This window comes from Microcaecilia unicolor, chromosome 3, assembly GCF_901765095.1.
Source record: "Microcaecilia unicolor chromosome 3, aMicUni1.1, whole genome shotgun sequence".
In the NCBI taxonomy this organism is placed as follows: Eukaryota; Metazoa; Chordata; class Amphibia; order Gymnophiona; family Siphonopidae; genus Microcaecilia; species Microcaecilia unicolor.
In genome coordinates, this window is record NC_044033.1 from 291,405,169 (window position 1) to 291,428,470 (window position 23,302).

At 44.9% G+C, this 23,302-nt stretch overlaps 1 protein-coding gene across 3 annotated transcripts in view; it reads right to left on the bottom strand.

Annotated features, from left to right (window-relative positions):
* Window positions 1-23,302, bottom strand: part of COL2A1 (collagen type II alpha 1 chain) — a 308,500-nt gene that overhangs the window by 228,430 nt on the left and 56,768 nt on the right. For all 3 annotated transcript variants that reach the window (XM_030198168.1, XM_030198167.1, XM_030198166.1), the window contains 3 exons: window positions 21,730-21,783; window positions 7,724-7,768; window positions 6,676-6,729 (listed from right to left, as the gene is read on the bottom strand). In XM_030198168.1, the coding sequence (XP_030054028.1) occupies window positions 6,676-6,729; window positions 7,724-7,768; window positions 21,730-21,783 (153 nt within the window). The remainder of the gene's footprint in view (window positions 1-6,675; window positions 6,730-7,723; window positions 7,769-21,729; window positions 21,784-23,302) is intronic.

Below are 23,302 nucleotides of genomic sequence, written 5' to 3' on the forward strand. Positions count from 1 at the left end.
TGCATGCAATGGGGTAAGTCCAGAATTGGATCAACCCTGTCAGATGAATCTGGATCTAGTTGTCAACCCTACTCCTACTTTTTTGCTGAATTTGCTATTTTTTGACTCAAAAATTTCCTTTCTCTACTTTTGGTTGGTCCTCCCCTACTTTCTTTTCTCTCCTCCCTCATTCTATATCATGCAGTAGCTCTTCATCTTGAATGCTCTCTTCCTATGACATAACTCCCATCTTGCTTGCTATTTCTTCTTTCTGTAAGCACCTGCTGGATCCTTCCAGAGCAATGTGTCCCTGACAGAGAGGATATATTGAGGCAGTGCATTCAGGCAGACTGGATTCCTCATAGAAGGCTGCTAGAAAAGTTCACTCCAGCAAATAATATGCTCACCCCTAGAGTTTTCCAGAAGAGAGGAAGGATCTTCTTCTTTGCAAAAGATTTTGGGGAAGGAGTTTTCCTTAGGGTTGGATTTACGGGATTAACCTGAAAGGACAGAACAATAACCCAAAGGAATGGATAGGGACTTAATTCCTGTGGCTTTGTTTTTTTCAGTTGGTTTTGTTTACCACTCCAGAAAATAAAACTGCCAACTTTTCTGCACCTGAATTGGAGTCACAGTCCTAAGACCTAGGAATTGGTTTTGCATTAACGGTTTTCCAGGTATGGGGAGACAGGCTTTATCTTTGGTCTTCTTGTCCCTTTTGAAGAGAGTCCTATTTGTTTTTGGAGATTTGGAGCTTGCCAATCAGGAGGCTGGGAGCCTTAAGTTGCTCTCTGTGCGACTCACATAGACTGATCCAGTGCTACTCAGGCAGAGGAGTTAGTAGAAGTATGTGCCCAACTATGCCAATCAGGGGACTGAAAGCAGTGTGTGCCCATCTAGCACAGCCACTTGGGGAGAGAAACGTGTGTGCCCACCTACAGCAAGGAGGAGGTCAGAATGACACTGAATGCTTGAGAACAGCTACCTAAGACATCCTCAGAAGTGCAGGATCCTCCAATCATTCCCCAAAGCCAACCCTCAGAAAACCCAGAGTTCAGAAACAAATCCAGAGGGTCCCAAGAGAGTGTGCTAATGACCCTATGGTTGGTTTGCTCATTCCATCAATAACACTGAACAGTTTTGACTCATTCGGCTATTATTTTCTTGGAATGCCATCCTCTGCATACACTGTGATTCTTTACAAGAGTGACTGCCCAATTGCCTAAGGCCCCCAAAGTCAAGCTCCTCCTCTCCCCCTTCAGAAGAAATCCCTGGGGTGTACTGAGTGTGTCAAGCTTCTGCAGACCCCAGAAATGGACTCTTCTGCTCATGTGGGAGTTACACTTTTATAATCCCCCTTCTCACAAGTCATTCCCTCTTCCTATGATAATTTCTCATCTTACATACTCCTCTGTATGCTTTTTATATATCTCTATGTCCAGGACAATGAGACTGGATACCCCTTCTCAGGTTCTGTTTCAGAATTTGTCTTCTCAGTAAAGGTTCAGAATTCTGCTTTTCCTTTTGCCTGCTCTGGGAGTCCCTGTCTAGAGTTTCAAATTCCTTTTTTTTTTTTTAGGGAAAGGTCAGACTCCTGTGTATTTTCTGTCCCTCCTCACAATGGCCTTGCTTTCTGAAATTCCCAGTTGACCCTCTTGGATGTCTGGTATCTATGGAAACTCATGCAACCAGACCCCTTCTGGCAACCATAGGCCAAACACAACAGAGAGCTTTCTATTCATCTATGCTGCTGCCGGAATCCACAGCCACATTTCTACCTTGGAGCTGCCGGACTTAAAAGAGGCCTGACCCTCAACTTCTAAGCATCCTGCTGCTCTCATTAATCCTCTGAAGCTTTCCAGGGACACAGGAGCACAGCAAAAATGACTGAGCTGCCTGAACAGTGGCTGCTCCTCAGATTGGCACACTGAGCAAGGTCAGAAAAGGTTTAGCAAAGCTTGGTTTTAGCAAGTTGCCATCAGCACTTTATTTCTTCTTTTCAGGCTCCCTTTCCTACTTCCCTCTGTGAATCCACAGTTCTGATGTCTAATTAAACTCTCCAAAGAAGGCAGACTCAAGGATATTATGCAATTAAATTTAAGGCCTCTTATCCCACCCACCCCCAACAACAACCATGATCACCAACACCACCCGTCTCAGAATAATCTGGGTAAATAGGCTACTACCCTTCCTATGGTACATTAAACAGCTCTCAGGACATATTATTTTGCTTTGATTGCAGCTGGTCTTTGGCGCACACACACACACATAGCTGTTGCCCTAGTCATCTGCCTAGTCACACCTGATTGCTGGGCTAGCCCTGGATCAAGGTCCTAAGAGGTTATGCTTTAAAATGCAACAGAAGAGAAAGTTGCCAAACAGCAAGCAACTTCTGTATCTCTCAGGCTCATCTAACCACTCTCTCACCTTTGCTTTCATTTGTCTCTTCTCTCTCTTCTCTCCCACCTCTCTGCACTACCTTTGCAGATTTTCTCTCTTTAGCAGCCTAGTGCTAAAGCACCAGTCTTGTAATCCAGAGGTGGCCAGTTCAAATCCCACTGCTGCTCCTTGTGATTTTGGGCAAGTCACTTAACCCTCCATTGCCTCAGGTACAAACTTTGATTGTGAGCCCTCCTGGGACAGAGAAATATCCAGTGTACCTGAATGTAACTCACCTTGAGCTACTACTGACAAGGGTGTGAGAAAAATCTAAATAAATAATTGATCAAAGTTTTTGCCAGTTTTGTTCCAATACAAAAATTGCTTCAGTGGTTCATTTGCATTTTCTTCTAAAATCCTGGGATATTTTTATTGATGATTGGCAGGACTCACTGCCACCCCCTCCCACTGTCTCTGCTTCTCAGATTCAAACAGGCCTGAATCTAAGGACTCCCATGGTAAAGCCAACAGTGCACACTCCATTCCACCAGAATAGGGCAGAAAACTAGCTCTCTTGTGCTGAAAGGAAATCATATTCAAATTTTATGCATGCTGTAAAAGAGAAAGCAAGGGGAAGGACTGTGCTTGGTGCACGTACATAGGGTTACCATATTTGGTCCCCCCCAAAAAGAGGACACAGGACAGTAGAGTAAGGGGAGGGAAGGCTAGGATAGGACACCATTAGGCCCGCCCGCCCACCAGCCTGCCGTTTTGTCCAGAAATCCAGACAAACAGGAAGGCTGGCAAAAGTCGCCCGGTTATGTCCTCAAAAAGAGGACATGTCCATGTAAAACCGGACATATGGTAACCCTACACGTACAGAAGAGTTTTGCAGTAAGCACAGTTCTTGTGCGCATGCACCAGGTAAACCCAACCGTGAAACACACGTCGGCACCACTCTTCTGTGCCTTTCAATGTACGCTTTCATTTTTTTTCTTTTTTTACTTGGAAGGCTTATATTTAATCACAGAAACAGGCACCAATGTGTACTTCAACTTTCAGGTTTGCTCGGACTTGTGCACATTTCTTTCTCAGTACCGGCGCTTGGAAATTGAAAGAAATCCTCTCTTCCAACCTTCCACCGCCTGCTGGCATTATTTTTCCAGCAATAATAGCAGGGTTTGTTTGTTGGCTGTTCTCTGAGCATTGGGAAGGCATAGTACACGACATCATTAGCATACAATTCACTACATTCAACTACAATTTGTGGCTATCTGTGCTGTGCATGTTTTCTGCAGTAAAGCCCTCTGTGCAGATTAAAATGTGCGATACTCCCATAAGAGCATAACAATAACCATACTAGGTCAGACCAATGGTCCATCTAGCCCAGTATCCTGCTTCCAACAGTGGCTAATCCAGGTCACAAGTACCTGGCCCTAACAGGCCTTACTGCCAGCTGTAGATTTTGAGAATAAGCCTGAAAGTCAGATAAGATAACAGCCTGACAATTTGCACTGGTGTGCAGAAGTGATAGACCTGGGGGGGGGGGGTCGTTTTATAAAAAGTCACCTAGGTAGAGAGGTCAAGTGATCACCAATGTTGGGCCCATTTTATAAAGACTTACAGCACAAATCCTGCAGAAATTACAGCAACAATTAACCTGCAGAGCAGGTGTATTGTATTGTACTGAGTTATTTTTATTCCGCTTTTAACCAATTAGTGCAAAGCAGATTACAATCTCAAGAAAATCTCCAAATGGAAAGAAATTACATACATTATGTGTGGATGCAACAATTGCCCACATAAATAGCAACTCTGCCCATACACCACCCAAACCATACCTCTAAACATGCTTATACCAGTAAGCAAGTTCTCATCATCACAGGCACCTGTAATTTTATCAAAGGGGCTAAAAAACAAAAAAAAAGGGAACATGTATATAGGGCGACGGCAGGTATTTATAAGTTATATTCTGGGAACCTGAACCATCGGTGGCCCTCGAGGATGGTAAGTGAAAACCAAGACCCTATTCTATCTCTCAAAGTCTGGGATCAGTTAGGTGGTGAGCCTGACTTTCAGTTGTCTTGGCGTAGTCCAATAGTTAATAACTAGATTGTGAGCCCATTAAGGGTTGTACCACAGAAAGGTGGTATATCAAGAATCTCATAATAATATTATTAAGCTGCCTTACTATGTATTGCATTGGCATTGTAAGTAGCACACTGTGCCATAATGTGTACTGTTACTTAAATATTTTTCACTACTATAATTATCTATTGCCCATGTCTGCCTTATTTGTATACCACCTTGAAGCAATTCTTTAAAAAGGCAGTAAATAGGGGCATAGTTATCAACATGGGATGCCACTAACTTGTACTATTTTAGGGCCTAGTAACTAATACCTGGGGTTAACAGTAAAATAATATATTTTAATGGTAGCCTGTATTGATAACTTCCCCACTTAGGTATTTCTTTTATAACTAATTAGGGATTCTTTGAAGGTACAAAAAAAATCAGGGTTTATTGATGTTTTTGCTCCACAGCTACTATTGCAGGGTGCCTTTTCCAGTGGAATCAGATACATACATTTGTGTCGTTTAGGAATTATCAGTGCAGACAAAGCACAAACACTGAATAAGGATACAAAAAATCTAACGTCAGAAGCCCTACAAACGTATAGTAGCAATCTGGACAGATGCTGAACATGCTGAAGCCCAAAGATGAAATATAGCAGGGGGCCCCTTGTAGTCTTGGGGCCCAGGGCAACTGCCATCTTTGTGAACCCCTAACCCAGGGCTGCTGAGAGGGGGGGACAGGGGGGACTAGATTCCCCCTGCCCCAGCCTCTAAGTGGGATCGACACCAGCAGCCCAGGTGAGATCCAACATATTTCCCTCCCTTCCAACACCCCTCCCCCCCCCCCCCGCCCCCCCCCCACACACACACACACACACAATCCTCTACTTGCCTGGAGTCATTGACTAGCAGGCAGCAGCAATCATGACAGACTGCTATGTCTTACCTATGAGGAAACAGGAAGTTATTTCACTGGAGATGGGATGCGGCAGGAAGAAGGGCCCATTGCCATCTCTCTTGATCACTGCTGCCTGCCATTCAATTACTCTAGGCAATTGGAGGACCAAGGTGGGGGAGCAGGGGAAGCAGCGGTGGAGGAGCGGTGACGACGATAGGCCTCTTAACATTGTTTGCCCCAGTCCTGGCTTTGTCTCTGGGCAGCGGCCCTGCCTAACCCCTGCCTTGGTAGTAATAATAATATAAAATTATGCTTTCTCAATGTCTCCCTCTGTCCATCTCTCTCACATTTTTCTCAGCTTCTTAACTTTCCTTTGAAACTGAGAGACAGATGCACTAACTCCACGGAAAGAGCCCTTCCCTTGCCAATCCTTTAGCGAATTGGTAAAAAATGGGCATTCATGAAGGAAATCGCTCTGCACATGCCAAAGACGGCTTCATACATGTCCTTCACTCAAAAAAAAAAAAAAAGGACGTCCCTGATGAGCACTGGTGTCAGCTAAAGGTGCTGTGATTGGCTGAGAGAGACCTGGAGGGGCATAATCGAAAGGGATATCCAAATAGTTTTGATTTGGGAGTCCTCACACGTCCCGATCCCCAATCTCTCCAGCGGTGGTCATTTCGGAAAGGTAAGAAAAACACGTCCAAGAGAAGGATGCCCATCACAAAATCTGAAGAGAAAAATGTCCAAGTTCTCGTCAGGGACGTCTTTTTTTTTTGAGTGAAGGACGTCCAAGTGTTAGGCACTTGAAAGGACACCCATGACGAGCACTTGGACATTTTTTTTTTTTCTGATTTTTGCAATGGGCGTCCTCCTCTGCATGGGTCCCGCTCACAGCAGCCCCAACGAGAGTTGCAGACCTCCCGTTGGTTTTCCACAGTGCATGGGGTCGGAAAACAGCTGTGCATCTGCCTTGCATGCGCATTATAATACTAATTAGCTCATTATAATAACCTGTAGATCATTTGCATTCCATTTTCGTTAGCTGCTACCGTGCATATCTTGTTTTACTACTTGCTCGCTAGACTGGCTAGAACTGGTTTAAAAACTACGCTGGCTCGTTATGTTTAGTGCATCTGGCCCTGAGCCTGAAAAAATATCTATTTTTCCCAGTTGAAAAGCAATTGAAAGCAGGTCATGGGAAGTGAGGAGGGGGAGGGGAGGGGGGATTGGGCTGGGGGGATAATCACACTGTGCCATACTGAAAGAGGCTGCCTTATCAGAGCAATTTAATTCTGCCTGGTGACAGCTCAGTGGGATCCTGATTAGGCAGACTTCACATACCTTAGAGCCAGGAGCACCGGGGAAGCCAGGAGCACCAGCAGGGCCAACAGGTCCCTAGACAGAGAGAGAGAGAGAGAGAGAGAGAAACAAGCTCTTACAAAGACAGCAACAGGATTACGCATTCTTACAAAATAAAAATGCCAGAAGAAGCCAAAGTAATCCAGGATGGAAGCATTAGCAATGCAGGTTCTTCTATGGCATCAGGAATGGGAAGCGGATCCATTGTTGATTCCAGAAGAATTTTCAAGCTAGAAATTCTAAGAATAATTTGAACGCAATCGAGTCGATTTTCAAATGGGACAACCAGTGATATCCGCTAATCATATGAAGTAAGCATGTAGATTAGGTGCATTTTCAGTGGTGCTGCACATGTAGTTTGTGCCAATGAAAATACACACCAACTCTACAAACAAAAACCAACTCTACATCCCCACAAACTTGTGTCTAATGTGCAGCTACTTTTTAAAGTCAAAAGTAAGCCTGTAGTTTGGATTATTTACTCTTCACGTGATTACCTCTCCTGACCTATCCCACTCTGGGAACACCTCTAAAACTCTGAATACAAATGCTCACCAAAAAAGGTGGGTAATAATGAATATTCCATTTCTGCAGGTAAAATGGAAGGGCTTTATCAATATTGTCTCCCCATCTATAGCAGAAACATTTATTTCATATACTGTCTTGTGCAAAAATTTCAATAAAAGAACATTTAAATGAAAACAAAAAGGGAAATTAAGTTTGAAATGAATTTTTAAAAAGGACAGTCCAGCCTCTTGGCTTTGTTCCAGGCGCTAAGGTGCTTCAGACACACATTTAAGTGTTCTGCCTAAGGGGACCATCAGGGGTTGAGTAAGCTGCAGAGGTGAGGAGCTTAATTCCAGGGAAGAAGAGAAAATGGCCGCCAGTATTGCAAAAACTCAGGCTGGATGAGAAGCCCATTGAGGGTAAATCGAGAGAAGGCTCATATGACCTGTGGCATGCTATCTGGGGTACAGAAAAGGGAAAACATGGGGATAAGAAAGAAATGTTACAAAGGAAAGATACTTACAGGGGGACCAGCAGGACCAGACAGCCCATCATTACCACGTGCTCCCTAAAAACAAGCAAAGGTATATCAGGAGAGCTGAAATATTTCACCAATATGACACTGTAACATAGCAGCTGTTAGCAGATAAAGATCCCTTGACCTATCTGTTGAGTTGCCCCCACCCACAGTGTCACCACAAACCCTTCTCAATCTCTGGCTATCTCCATTCTTCATCCTTTCTGCTGCTGAGTTCTGTCACTGTTTTGGTGGTCACCACCTTGACTGGAAAGCAATTAGAAGTAATATACCACCATCTCCATAAAGAACTATTTCACGTTTCCCCTGAGACTTCCTCCCACCAGCTTCATATCACAACCTCTTGTCCTAGAACTGCTTTTTCTGTAAATGATGCTTCATTCCTTCTCCTTTACTGGTCTGCCAGATTACTAAGGGGTCCTTTAGCAAAGTGCAGTAGAAAGTGGCCTTAGTGCACCCTTATGTGGGTCTTTCCTGCATGCTAAGGCTATTTTTACCTCTGCTGGAAAACTGCCGATTTTTCATTTTCCAAACTAAAGGCTACGCGCTAATGTTGCCATTAGCGTATGGCCATTACCAAAATTAGCGCATGAGCCCTTAATGCCACCTATTCTGTAGGCAGTATGGACTCACATGTTAATCCCATGCTACTCAGTGCATGGCAATGTAGATGCACTAACATAGTGTGTCCCAAATCTGGTCCCAGAGGCACCCCAGCCAGTTAGGTTTCAGGATAACCACAATGAATAAACAAAAAGTCCAAAATATTTGAGTCTCAGTCAAATAAAATGCCTGACACAGGCTGTGTTTCACCCAAAGGGGATCAATCAGGGGCTATTTTGTGAACTATAATAGCAAGCACTCTGAATGGCGTAAGATGATTTCAATCATATAGAGTTGGCGATCAGCAGAACATGACACCAAAGGGATAAAAAGCCAGCACACTCTCTATTAGCAATTGACAGAGTGGCATTTAATCCTTCTCAACGGATCTGCTGCGTTCTTTTCCACACTGGAGTTATCATTCGTCTTGCTGTTTCTTGGTATCCACAATGAATATTCATGAGATAGATTTGCATGCAGTGGAGGCAGTGCATGCAAATCTCTCTCATGAATATTCATTGTGGATTAGCACAGAAACACCCACTCTCCACCCCCCCCCCCCCCACCCCAGAAAGCCTCCTCCCAGAAAACTTTTTAAAATATTTTTTAGCACATGGAATGCATGTGTACATTTGGAACTTATCATGGGATGCCTCAGTCCATCCCACAATAAGTTCTTTTAAGCTGTGGTAAGCCCTAAATATTAGAGGTTGAGATTTTAACATTATCCGAAATGACCACACAGAGAAGTAAACATCGGCACCAACGCAGGTCACTGATTCAGGTGTCAAAGTCTGTGGAACACTAAGGGGCCATTTTACCAAGCGGGTAGTCCCAACGGAGGTGTTATGACTGCAGAAATGTGAGCCCTTGTGCCCCGACTGAGCACGGCTAGGATGGAGTGACACCGCACTCGGTCAGGCAGCCAGACAACCCCTAGCTTCACCTAGGGAGCAACCGCCGTTCCCTGGGAGTTGAGCCTCCAGGTTCGGGTAGCCACCAGGACTTCTGGAACCGGCAGGGTTGAACCACTGACCAGACAGGCAGGCAGGCAAACACAGTTAGGGTTACCATATGGCTCCAGAAAAATGAGGACGGATTGAGCCAGCCGGGTTTTATTTCCATTGCTTTCAATGGAAGTAATTGAGCCAGCCGGATTTTACTTCCATTGCTTTCTGTAGCCATATGGTAACCCTAGACACAGTCCAAAAGCCAGGTAAATCCGTAGGGCAAAGAATAGTCAAAAACAGTCCAAGGTCAAGGCAGGCAGCAAACACGCGAGGTCTGGGAAACAAGCCGAAGTCTGGAACACTGGCACTGAAGGCAAGGAGCACCGGCGTGGACCTCAAACACAATTGAGACCAAAGCAACGAAGGACTGGAGGCAGGGCTTTAAATAGTGTAGGAATCAGTCTCAAACATGTGCAGCTGATCCAAGATGGCTGCCCCCATCAGCAGAGTAGCACAACGCCCAAATATGGGCTTCCTTCCTGTTCTCCTATACAAGATGGCTGCCCCCTCCTGAGCTAGCCAAGATGGCTGCTATCCTTGATCCAACCAAGATGATGGCTGCCATAAATAGGAAACAGAAACAGACCTATCCTGGAGAAACATAGTAACATAGTAAATGACGGCAGATAAAGACCTGTACGGTCCATCCAGTCTGCCCAACAAGATAAACTGATTTTACATCCACATCCAAAATAGCCGGCTATCTCTGCCGGATCGCGCCTTGCCGGCGAATCGGCCACGCAGGCCTGGAACCAGGTGAGGAACGTAACAGCAGATCTTTCTCGCTTGCTGAAGCTACTTTTAGTGCTGCTGGTAAAAGAGAGATTTTTCTATTTCCCGATAATGGCCACGCCCTAATTTCCCCATTATCGTGAGACCATTATAGTGTGAGCCCTTACCGGCCACTTATTTTGTAGGTGGTAAGAGCTTCACACACTAATCTTGCGCTAATCAGTTAGCAAGCGCCAATACCCACATGCTAACCGATTAGCATAACCGTGCCCACTCTTCACCCCCCAACACCCCCCCAGCGCTTCAATTCCAAAACTACCGTGGGCTGCCTCATGAGTGCTTACCACAAGTTAGTTAAAGGGCCCCTAATTATTACTAGTTTAATGATATAATTAATCTCTATTATCCATATTAGATTTGGTTATAGGGAATGTTTGAGGGGTTTTTTTTTGTTGTTGTTGTGTTTTGTTAAAGGTTGTTTGCTTCTGTTTTTCTATTTGTTATTTCAGATATGTAATTGAAATCCACTGAAAACAACTGCGATTAAACAGAATCTAAGTGACTTCAGATAGATAAATAAATAAAAATGATGAACTCTGGAAGAGAGAGACATCTTTTTTAAATGTTGATATAAAATTTAAGACACTTGTTTTGCTCTGTGCACACAGCATTTTCTTCCCTAGTCTCCTCTTCTCAAAGGTATTCTATACTCTCAACGAACTTTAGAAGAAAACACTTGAAAGCCAATATTCACTGCTATTTAACAGGCCAGAAACAGCTTCTGGCAGGTACTAACTACCCTCCTCCACTGAGAATACTGGCCACGCAATCCTACTCTCTGCTTCCTATCTTTCAACCAGTTCTTAATCCATAATAATACCCTACCTCCGATTCCATGACTCTGCAATTTCTTCAGGAGTCTTTCGTGCGGCACTTTGTCAAACGCCTTCTGAAAATCCAGATATACAATATCAACCGGCTCCCCATTGTCCACATGTTTGCTTACCCCCTCAAAAAAATGCATTAGATTGGTGAGGCAAGACTTCCCTTCACTAAATCCGTGCTGACTTTGTCTAATCAGTCCATGTTTTTGTATATGCTCTGCAATTTTATTCTTAATAATAGCCTCCACCATCTTGCCCGGCACCGACGTCAGACTCACCGGTCTATAATTTCCCGGATCTCCTCTGGAACCTTTCTTAAAAATCGGAGTAACATTGGCTACCCTCCAGTCTTCCGGTATTACACTCGATTTTAGGGACAGATTGCATATTTCTAACAGTAGCTCCGCAAGTTCATTTTTTAGTTCTATTAATACTCTGGGATGAATACCATCAGGTCCCGGTGATTTACTACTCTTCAGCTTGCTGAACTGACCCATTACATCCTCCAAGGTTACAGAGAATTTGTTTAGTTTCTCCGACTCCCCCGCTTCAAATATTCTTTCCGGCACCGGTGTCCCCCCCAAATCCTCCTCGGTGAAGACCGAAGCAAAGAATTCATTTAATTTCTCCGCTACGGCTTTGTCCTCCTTGATCGCCCCTTTAACACCATTTTCGTCCAGCGGCCCAACCGACTCTTTGGCCGGTTTCCTGCTTTTAATGTATCTAAAAAAATTTTTACTATGTATTTTTGCTTCCAACGCTAATTTCTTCTCAAAGTCCTTTTTTGCCCTCCTTATCTCCGCTTTGCATTTGGCTTGGCATTCCTTATGATCTATCCTGTTACTTTCAGTTGGTTCTCTTCTCCACTTTCTGAAGGATTGTTTTTTGGCTCTAATGATTTCCTTTATCTTACTGTTTAGCCACGCCGGCTGACGTTTAGTCTTTTTTCCCTTTTTTCTAATACGTGGAATATATTTGTCCTGAACCTCCAGGATGGTGTTTTTAAACAGCATCCACGCCTGATGCAAGTTTTTTACTCTGCGAGCTGCTCCTTTCAGTCTTTTTTTCACCATTTTTCTCATTTTGTCGTAATCACCTTTTCTATAGTTAAACGCTAGCGTACTTGATTTCCTAGTTTCACTTCCTTCAATGCCAATATCAAAACCGATCATATTATGATCACTGTTATCAAGCGGCCCTCGTATCGTTACCCCCTGCACTAGATCATGAGCACCACTAAGGACTAAGTCTAGTATTTTTCCTTCTCTTGTCGGCTCCTGAACTAGCTGTTCCATGAAGCTGTCCTTGATTTCATCAAGAAATCTTATGTCCCTTGCGTGTACAGATGTTACATTACCCCAGTCTATATGCGGGTAATTGAAATCCCCCATTATTATTGTGTTGCCCAGTTTGTTTGCGTCCCTGATTTCCTTTAACATTTCCGCATCCGTCTGTTCGTCCTGGCCAGGCGGACGGTAGTACACTCCTATCACTATCCTTTTCCCCTTTGCACATGGAATTTCAATCCACAGTGATTCCAAGGAGTGTTTTGCTTCCTGCAGAATTTTCAATCTATTTGATTCAAGGCTCTCGTTAATATACAATGCTACCCCTCCACCAATCCGATTCACCCTATCACTACGATATAATTTGTACCCCGGTATGACAGTGTCCCACTGGTTATCCTCCTTCCACCAGGTCTCAGAGATGCCTATTATATCTAATTTTTCATTTAGTGCAATATATTCTAACTCCCCCATCTTATTTCTTAGGCTCCTGGCATTCGCATATAGACATTTCAAACTATGTTTGTTGTTCCTAAGTACATCATGCTTAGTACTTGACAGTATTAATTGGCAATCTTTTGTCTGATTTTTATTGTTATTTAAAGATACCCGATCTACTACAATCTCTTTTGCAACCTCACTATCAGGATACTCTATCTTCCCTGTTATGGTGATATCTTTGAAAGATACCTTATCCCGAACCATGCTCTTTTGAGCGACTGTCGGCCTTCCCCCCATTTCTAGTTTAAAAGCTGCTCTATCTCCTTCTTAAACGCCGATGCCAGCAGCCTGGTCCCACTCTGGTTAAGATGGAGCCCATCCTTTCGGAATAGGCTCCCCCTTCCCCAGAATGTTGCCCAGTTCCTAACAAATCTAAAGCCCTCCTCCCTGCACCATCGTCTCATCCACGCATTGAGACTCTGGAGCTCTGCCTGTCTCTTGGGCCCTGCGCGTGGCACAGGTAGCATTTCAGAAAATGCTACCCTGGAGGATCTGGATTTCAGCTTTCTACCTAAGAGCCTAAATTTTGCTTCCAGAACCTCTCTCCCACATTTTCCTATGTCATTGGTACCCACATGTACCAAGACAGCGGACTCCTCCCCAGCACTATCTAGAATCCTATCTAGGTGACACGTGAGGTCCGCCACCTTCGCACCAGGCAGGCAAGTCACCAGGCGATCCTCACGTCCACCAGCCACCCAGCTATCTATATGCCTAATGATCGAATCACCAAGTACAACAGCTGTCCTAACCTTTCCCTCCCGGGCAACATTTGGAGATATATCCTCGGTGCGAAAGGATAATAGGTGGTAAGAGCTTCACACACTAATCTTGCGCTAATCAGTTAGCAAGCGCCAATACCCACATGCTAACCGATTAGCATAACCGTGCCCACTCTTCACCCCCCAACACCCCCCGCAGGGGTCTGTGCTGGGTCCGTTGCTTTTTAATGTATTTATAAATGACCTAGAGATGGGAATAACTAGTGAGGTAATTAAATTCGCCGATGACACAAAATTATTCAGGGTCGTCAAGTCGCAGGAGGAATGTGAACGATTACAGGAGGACCTTGCGAGACTGGGAGAATGGGCGTGCAAGTGGCAGATGAAGTTCAGTGTTGACAAGTGCAAAGTGATGCATGTGGGTAAGAGGAACCCGAATTATAGCTACGTCTTGCAAGGTTCCGCGTTAGGAGTTACGGATCAAGAAAGGGATCTGGGTGTCGTCGTCGATGATACGCTGAAACCTTCTGCTCAGTGTGCTGCTGCGGCTAGGAAAGCGAATAGAATGTTGGGTGTTATTAAGAAGGGTATGGAGTCCAGGTGTGCGGATGTTATAATGCCGTTGTATCGCTCCATGGTGCGACCGCACCTGGAGTATTGTGTTCAGTACTGGTCTCCGTATCTCAAAAAAGATATAGTAGAATTGGAAAAGGTACAGCGAAGGGCGACGAAAATGATAGTGGGGATGGGACGACTTTCCTATGAAGAGAGGCTGAGAAGGCTAGGGCTTTTCAGCTTGGAGAAGAGACGGCTGAGGGGAGATATGATAGAAGTGTATAAATAATGAGTGGAATGGATCGGGTGGATGTGAAGCGACTGTTCACGCTATCCAAAAATACTAGGACTAGAGGGCATGAGTTGAAGCTACAGTGTGGTAAATTTAAAACGAATCGGAGAAAATTTTTCTTCACCCAACGTGTAATTAGACTCTGGAATTCATTGCCGGAGAACGTGGTACGGGCGGTTAGCTTGACGGAGTTTAAAAAGGGGTTAGATAGATTCCTAAAGGACAAGTCCATAGACCGCTATTAAATGGACTGGAAAAATTCCTCATTTTTAGGTATAACTTGTCTGGAATGTTTTTACGTTTGGGGAGCGTGCCAGGTGCCCTTGACCTGGATTGGCCACTGTCGGTGACAGGATGCTGGGCTAGATGGACCTTTGGTCTTTCCCAGTATGGCACTACTTATGTACTTATGTACTTATAAATAGCACTTAACCAGCTATCCGTGAATATTCAGCAGAGGATAGCTGGCTGTCTCCCATTGAATATTCATGGTCAGTGAATAGCAGCTAACTGGTTATATCACACAATATTCAGCACATTGCCTGCTAAGTTTGGCGGCTAAATTGAGCCGCCCAAATAGCAAATAGCCGCCCAAATAGCCAGTTAAGTTTCAGCCAGCCAAAAAAAAAAAACCCTGGATATTCAATGCCGGTCACCAGAAATGGTCCAGCATTGAATAACTGGGTTAATGCCGGCTGACTACTGGCCGGTTAATAAGGATCATCTGTAAACTATTTAGTGCCAATGTGAAGGAAAATAGACACTTCAGGTAACTGCGTACAAGCTTAATGTGCTGAGAGAGAGACTTGAGGAAGGAGGTCTGTGTAAGAGAAGAATCCCCAGGTAGCCATAGGAGATCTGGGAGTGAAGGTAGGAATGCTGGAAACAAGCCCGAACACACCCTATCACATTGCATGTCATCATTCAAGCAGCACATCCCAGAACAAGCAGCAGACAGCTTCTATAGTGGTTGGGGGAAGGGTCTCAGCCTGTACTGTCTATAGTAAAGGTATGATATATGCATCTTGTGTGCATTCACACGTGTGTTTCAAAAGATGCTGTGTACGTGAGACCTACATGTATGTTTGTGTGGAGGATCAGAGGAGTTTCCTAGTGATTAGTGAAGTAGACTACAAACCAGGGAACCCACGGTACAAATGCCACAATGCTGCTCTTTGTGACTTCGGGTAAGTCACTTCACCCTCCACTTGCCTCTGTGAGACCACTGGAGCAGGGAAATAACTTGCCTTGAGCTTGGCTTTGGGGGAAGCAAAATCCAGATCCATGTCTGTTGGAGAATGCTGCCTGTATATACTTTTGCATCAGTTAAAAATAACAATAATGCTGGCACAATATCACATAGGTTTGGAATTATTCTATGGCTGAAGCCTCCTCAGAAGTTTCAACCCCTTTTTCTGTTCATTATTTTAAGTGCATTTTTTTCTAGCGAAAAACATGCCGGTACTCAAATGCCAGGCCACTGAGGGACCCACCCCACAATAGCCAGGCCCCCTGCAACCAGTCACATAATCTATGACAAGGCAGAATTGGTGTGTAGAGCCTGAGCTCTTTCATTAAAACTTGGGGAACATGGGTCAATTTTAGCACACAATGAGGGGCATAATCGAACGGGGCGCCCACGTTTTCCTGAGGACGTCCTCACAGGATGTCCTGGCGAAGGGGCGGGGAAACTCGTATTATCAAAACAAGATGGGAGTCCATCTTTCGTTTCGATAATATGGTCGAGGACGCCCAAATCTCAAAATTTAGGACGACCTTAGAGATGGTCTCCTTAGAGATGGTCGTCCTTAGAGATGGTCGTCCCCGGTTTTCGGTGATAATGGAAACCAAGGACACCCATCTCAGAACGACCAAATCCAAGCCATTTGGTTGTGGGAGGAGCCACCATTTGTAGTGCACTGGTCCCCTTGACAAGCTAGGACACCAACCGGGCACCCTAGGGGGCACTGCAGTGGACTTCACAAATTGCTCCCAGGTGCATAGCTCCCTTACCTTGGGTGCTGAGCCCCCCAAAACCCACTCCCCACAACTGTACACCACTACCATAGTCCTAAGGGGTGAATAGGGGCACCTACATGTGGGTACAATGGGTTTTGAAGGGCTCACATTTACCACCACAAGTGTAACAGGTGGTGGGGGCATGGGCCTGGGTCCGCCTGCCTGAAGTGCACTGCACACACTAAAACTGCTCCCGGACCTGCATACTGCTGTCAGGGAGCTGGGTATGACATTTGAGGCTGGCATAGAGGCTGGAAAAAAATATTTTTAAAGTTTTTTTTTTTAGGGTGGGAGGGGGTTAGTGACCACTGGGGGAGTAAGGGGAGGTCATCCCCGATTCCCTCCGGTGGTCATCTGGTCAGTTCGGGCACCTTTTTGAGGCTTGGTCGCAAGAAAAAATGGACCAAGTAAAGTCGGCCAAGTGCTCGTCAGGGATGCCCTTCTTTTTTCCATTATCGCTCGAGGATGTCCATGTGTTAGGCATGCCCAAGTCCCGCCTTCGCTATGCTTCTGACATGCCCCGGCCCCGGGAACTTTTGTCGTCCCCGCGACAGAAAGCAGTTGAGGGTGCCAAAAATCGGCTTTCGATTATGCCGATTTGGGCAACCCTGGGAGAAGGACGCCCATCTCCTGATTTATGTCAAAAGATGGGCGCCCTTCTCTTTCGAAAATGAGCCCAAATGGAAAAGGTGTCGGTACTCAGTACCTCCAAGTACCCCCTCAAAAAAAGCCCTGATTATTTTTCTTCTTTAGCTGTTCTGATTAAATTGTTCCCCTTTGCTGTATTTTACTGTTCTATACCTGCTTTTGGCAATTACAGTAGACCTGTGATTAGTCCCTGAATCTGCAAAGCTTGTGTTTCTCTCCCATACTGCTCTGATACGTAACATAGTAACATAGTAGATGACGGAGGAAAAAGACCTGCATGGTCCATCCAGTCTGCCCAACAAGATAAATTCATATGTGTATACCTTACCTTGATTTGTACCTGTCCTTTTCAGGGCACAGACCGTATAAGTCTGCCCTCCACTATCCTCGCCTCCCAACCACCAACCCTTTTCCCCCCACCTGCTCTGCCACCCAGTTTCGGCTAAGCTTCTGAGGATCCATTCCTACTGCACAGGATTCCTTTATGCACATCCCACGCATGTTTGAATTCCGTTACCGTTTTCATCTCCACCACCTCCCGCGGGAGGGCATTCCAAGCATCCACCACTCTCTCCGTGAAAAAATACTTCCTGACATCTTTCCTGAGTCTGCCCCCCTTCAATCTCATTTCATGTCCTCTCGTTCTACCGCCTACCCATCTCTGGAAAAGATTTGTTTGCGGATTAATACCTTTCAAATATTTGAACATCTGTATCATATTACCCCTGTTCCTCCTTTCCTCCAGGGTATACATGTTCAGGTCAGCAAGTCTCTCTTCATACGTCTTGGAACGCAAATGCCATACCATTCTCGTAGCTTTTCTTTGCACCGCTTCTATTTTTTTAACATCCTTCGCAAAGTTCGGCCTCCAAAACTGAACACAATACTCCAGGTGGGGCCTCACCAACGACTTGTACAGGGAAATCAACACTTCCTTTCTTCTGCTGATCACACCTCTCTCTATACAGCCTAGCAACCTTCTCGCTACGGCCACCGCTTTATCACACTGTTTCGTCGCCTTCAGATCCTCGGATACTATCACTCCAAGATCCCTCTCCCCCTCAGTACCTATCAGACTCTCACCGCCTAACACATATGATGGATCTACTCCTAGTATTAATTCTCCTATACCTGCTACAGTAAGTGTTCATCACTTGCAGATGGTCAAGATGACTAATTACACCTGTTGAACAAGCTGTAGGTTATTACTTAAGCCTTGAACCTGTCTGTTCATGCAAAATATTTTGTCAGTCAGGATCCTGTCCTTGGAGATGTAGGGGTGGGAGTACAATTCCACATCTATTCAGACAGCATGCCATAGAAGTTGATATTTTATGCCTAGCTATACTAAGGAAAACAGGCTGATCAGTAACAACATTTATAACCCAAATTCTCCTTTCAGTAATTAGTATCATCGTCATGTTTGATGATCCTCAATTGAATCCCCACCTACTTCATTGCTCTCACTCACACCTTTGCTGTCCTAGCTCATATCCTGCTGTTTGTTTCTTGCTGTGTACCTTGTCTGTCTTCACTAGACTGTAAGATCCAGGGAGCAGGGGCTGACTTTTGTTTAGCAGATATGCACTATAAAGGCAATTCTATAAGCCGATGCCTAAATTTCGGTAAAGTGTAGTGGATCCAGATGCGGGACAAAGAAGGTGGAGCCTCAAAACCAGAGGAAGCAAGATTTATCGAAGGACCCGACATGGCCCAAGGTTTGGTTAAATGCCTGCATCAGGGGTCGAATACTGATAAGCCTCTTTAAGGAGCCATTTTACAAAGCGGCAGTAAACTCACTTCAGGCTTACCGCATGCCAATCTGGAGCTACTGCTGACCCAACACGGGTGCTGGTGGTAGTTCCACCCCCACCATGCGGCATTTCTGGTGCTAGTGGAAATATTCAAAAAATATTTCTGCAGGCGCTAACCTGGCAGTAATCAGGCAGCATCGAATGCTACCCGTTTACCACTGGGTTGCACAGGAGCTCTTACCACCACCTCAATGGCCCTTTTACTAAGTACCCCCCCCCCCCCCCCCCCCCCATATGGCCACTTGGTAAGTGAAATCTTACCATATAGTCGTTTCTTTTTTTGGCCTTTTAACCTGCTGCATAAAAAGGGCCTCAATGCGCAGGGCCCCTTTTACCGCAGCTTGGTAAAAGGACCCCTAAGTGACTTGGTCAGAATACGTCCAGATATTTTTCTGTAGTTTTATATCCGGAGATCTTCTGACTAAGTCACATATGGAAGCTATCACTATATGAACCCTAACGCAGGCATTTAGCCGAAACACGGGCCGTGTCAGGACCTCCAGTAAATCTTGCTTCCTTCTGTTTTAAGGCTCCACCTTCACTGCCCCCCATCTGGACCCACTACACTTTATCTTCTCTGTTGCTGGTGTTCATTCAGCCCACATTTAGGCGCCAATCGTATTAAGAAACAGGAAAACCAAAAACTTCCACAAGAAAACCAACAGGGAAACGTAGTAATGGAAGAAGACTAGGTACTAGGATGGATAAAGCAAACACAATTTATTCTCCCAAGGTAAACAAGGTGTCCTCAACACAGGCCATGTTTCGGCATAAAAGCCTTCATCAGGAGAACACTGCGGAGTCTTCTATTTTGTTCTACTCAATAAGAATTGTAATTATATCACATGAAATTGATGCTGATAACTCCAAAGTTCAAGCCGCGACTTGTCCGCCAAATAAAAACAGTATCCAATGGTTTATTAGAAGCAATTAAGCTGAGAGCTGCAAAGCAAAAGCCACTAGCGAACCCGTGGCTTGCAGCTCTCAACTTAATTGCTTCTAATAAACCATTGGATACTGCTTTTATTTGGTGGGCAAGACAGAGGCTTGAACTTTGGAGGTGTTATCAGCATCAGTTTCATGACTTTTTACCACAGCTTAATAAAAGGACCACCTAGTGCACACATGTTAGGGAGCGTACACATGGGTATTTCATGGGCATGTCGTCAAATGACACATATACTTTATAGAATACCATTGATTGTGTATGTTCTAGGGTGCTTTTAGGCACACCCACTAATGCCAGCCATTGACCTATCATGTGGGCACCTTTTGGTGAGCCAATGCAGCTTTGCACTAATATTCGATAACAGCTTAAGTGTGGCCTTAAGCTGTTATAGAATTGGCACTATGCATGCCCATCTGTGGCACCTAAAACGAGGTGTCAATTTATAGACCTGCCACCAAGTAACAACTAACACGGCGATATCAGACCCATGGATACCTGAATGCGGAGTCCCCCAAGGATCCCCCCTCTCACCAACCCTCTTCAACCTAATGATGATACCACTAGCCAAGCTATTAGACAATCAAAACCTTAACCCAGACATATATGCAGATGATGTCACGATTTACATCCCATTCAAACAAGTCCTAAAGGAAATTACCAACGAAATCAACCAAAGCTTCCAAATCATGCTCTCCTGGGCGGATGCATTCCAGTTAAAACTCAATGCAGAAAAAAACACAATGTCTTATACTCACATCACAACACAATACAAATAAATTCACCACCACAACCACTCCTAACTTTTCCCTCCCCATCTCAAACAATTTGAAAATTCTGGGAGTCACCACTGATCGAAATCTCACACTCGAAAACCACGTGAAGAATACAACGAAGAAGATGTTCCACTCCATGTGGAAACTCAAAAGAGTAAAACCTTTCTTCCCAAGGGCCATCTTTCGAAACCTGGTACAAATCCTGGTACTAAGCCACCTGGACTACTGCAACTCACTGTACGCTGGCTGTAAAGAACAGACCATCAAGGCACTCCAAACGGCCCAGAACACTGCAGCCAGACTCATATTTGCAAAACCCCTAAGAAAGAACCTACACTGGCTTCCACTGAAAGAACGTACCACGTTCAAGATATGCACGATCATTCATAAAATCATTCACGGAGACGCCCCGACCTACATGCTAGATCTCGTAGACCTTCCACCCAGAAATGCTAAATGATCCTCCCGCACCTTTCTCAACCTACACTTCCCCAACTATAAAGGGGTCAAATACAAACTAACACATGCGTCCAGTTTCTCCTACATGAGCACGAAAATGTGGAATGCACTACCAACTCACTTGAAAGCGATCAACGAACTAAATAGCTTCTGCAAAGCTTTGAAAACCTCTCTCTTTGACAAAGCCTACCACGAGACACCCATAATGACTAGAACACAACCATCATACTCCTTTACTTAAAATGTCTCTTTGTAGAGCTGCATAACCTGATCTTCTTATCTTCTTTATCCCTTTGCAACACCAATTGTATTTCTTCTCTGTTACCATAACAGATCTTTGTAAGCCACATTGAGCCTGCAAAAAGGTGGGAAAATGTGGGATACAAGTGCAATAAATAAATAAAATAATAATAATAATAATTACTATTGGACCGCTGGTGCATAATAAAAACAGATAAGTAAATACTGCCCTTTAACTGTTGTCAAATTGCTCAAATCACTCTCCAGTGCCCCATATAAAGCTGGGCCAGTATAAATTCAAGCTGTACCTACTGTACACCGCTTTGAGTGAATCTCTTCATACAGGCTGTTAACATATCCCAAGAAATAAATAAAATATATTGCTGTACTCCTTTAACCTCTCTGCTCCCTGCTTTGTGCGGTGGTTGAGTTTCTGAGACATTTGACACCCCTATTAGTGAATAAACTGGCTTCTCTACACAATAGAAACAGGCAAGCACTTACAGCAGCACCAGATGGTCCAGGCCGTCCTCTCTCCCCAGGCAAACCACGAGGACCCTGTAGAGTAAGGAGACAGTCTTATTCAAAGACAGTAAAATGGGGTGACCATTGGGGCCATGATCCCAATAATACTTTGCCCAACACAGCATCAACAACCATAGAGCTTAGGGGTGAGGCCAGAGATTGGATTGCTGTGCCCCTCCAACTAAATAGGTGTTCTACTGTCCCTGTTTGTATTTGTTGCATACTGGGCCGGTCTTAGGCAGGGACGACAGGGGCAGCCGCACAGGGCCTCCCATTCCCAGGGGCCCCACAGCCATCTCCAAACCTACTTTAACGCAACGCACTCTGATGGGCTAGTGGCTTCTTCATGGCAGGAAACAACCCCACTTTTTCCTGCCCACTGTAGCATTCCTCAAAATGGCTGCTGAGAGTTCCAGGGGCAGCTTTGTAAGACTTCCGTGAAAGAAGTCTTGGCAGCCATTTTGAAGAAGTGGTGGCAGTGGGCAGGCAGGAAAGAGCTTTCCTGCCCTGAAGAGGCCACAAGACCACCTGGGCGCATTAAGGTAGGGGGTGGCAGTGCACATAAAAAATAAACAACTTGTCAAAAGGGGATGGGGTAGGCTAGGTGGGAGCACCACTGAACTGGTCTTCACAGGGCCACGCAATTGCTAAGACTGGCCCTGTAATGCTGAGACCACCTCAGAGAGGTCACCACCTTACAAAAAACACCTACAAAGGCCCATCTTGCACGGCATTCTATTCCTGACCACAGCAAAAAAAGGGCACAAAAAAGAAATGTAAAAGAAGCAAGACATGGGTACAGTAGGCCACGGTTCACTCTGTGTCTCATACCCTCCCAGAGACTGTGGCAGTAAATTGGCTTTTGCTCTTTTCTGTAAAGCTGCACAAAGAATGTACTGAAAGCAGCACCTGTGGTAAAGGCATCACTGGGAACACACTGTCTCTGCTGCAGATTCTCTCCACCATGAGATCAATATTCAGCAGAATGGTCAACACATCACTTTAAATGGATAACATCATTTTAATGTCAGGCGATTATTCATCAGATCTATGCATCGAAGTGCAAACACTGAAAAGGCCGTCAAAATGTAAAATGGGCAGCTTATGTACTTAAAGTTCTTCCTGCTGTTTCTGCATTCAGGCTCATATACATAACTTACATGAAGACTGGCTGAATTCTGCCACTCTCCCTATAACTTGTAGCCCGACCTAGGAATAATCCAACGTTTACAGCCAAAATATATAGATATGAGTGCTTTCAATATTTGTAAAAAGCACCAGTGCAGTTGGCAATTGTTGCCAACCACATAAGTTCTTATGAATATCACGGTTGATATGTTCAAAGAACTAACAAATCTGTTGTCGCGAGCAACAGTGTACCAAGCTGGGATTGACCCTGTGCAAGGCGCCCACTGGAACCCCTGCCCCACCAACTGCACTGGGACAAGAAGAAGAGACAATGAATGGGGAGCAAGTTTGGCGTCCCCACCACTATTGCACCCTGTGCAGCTGTACCGCTCACAACGCCTCCGGAACGGCCCTGGCCAGGGGG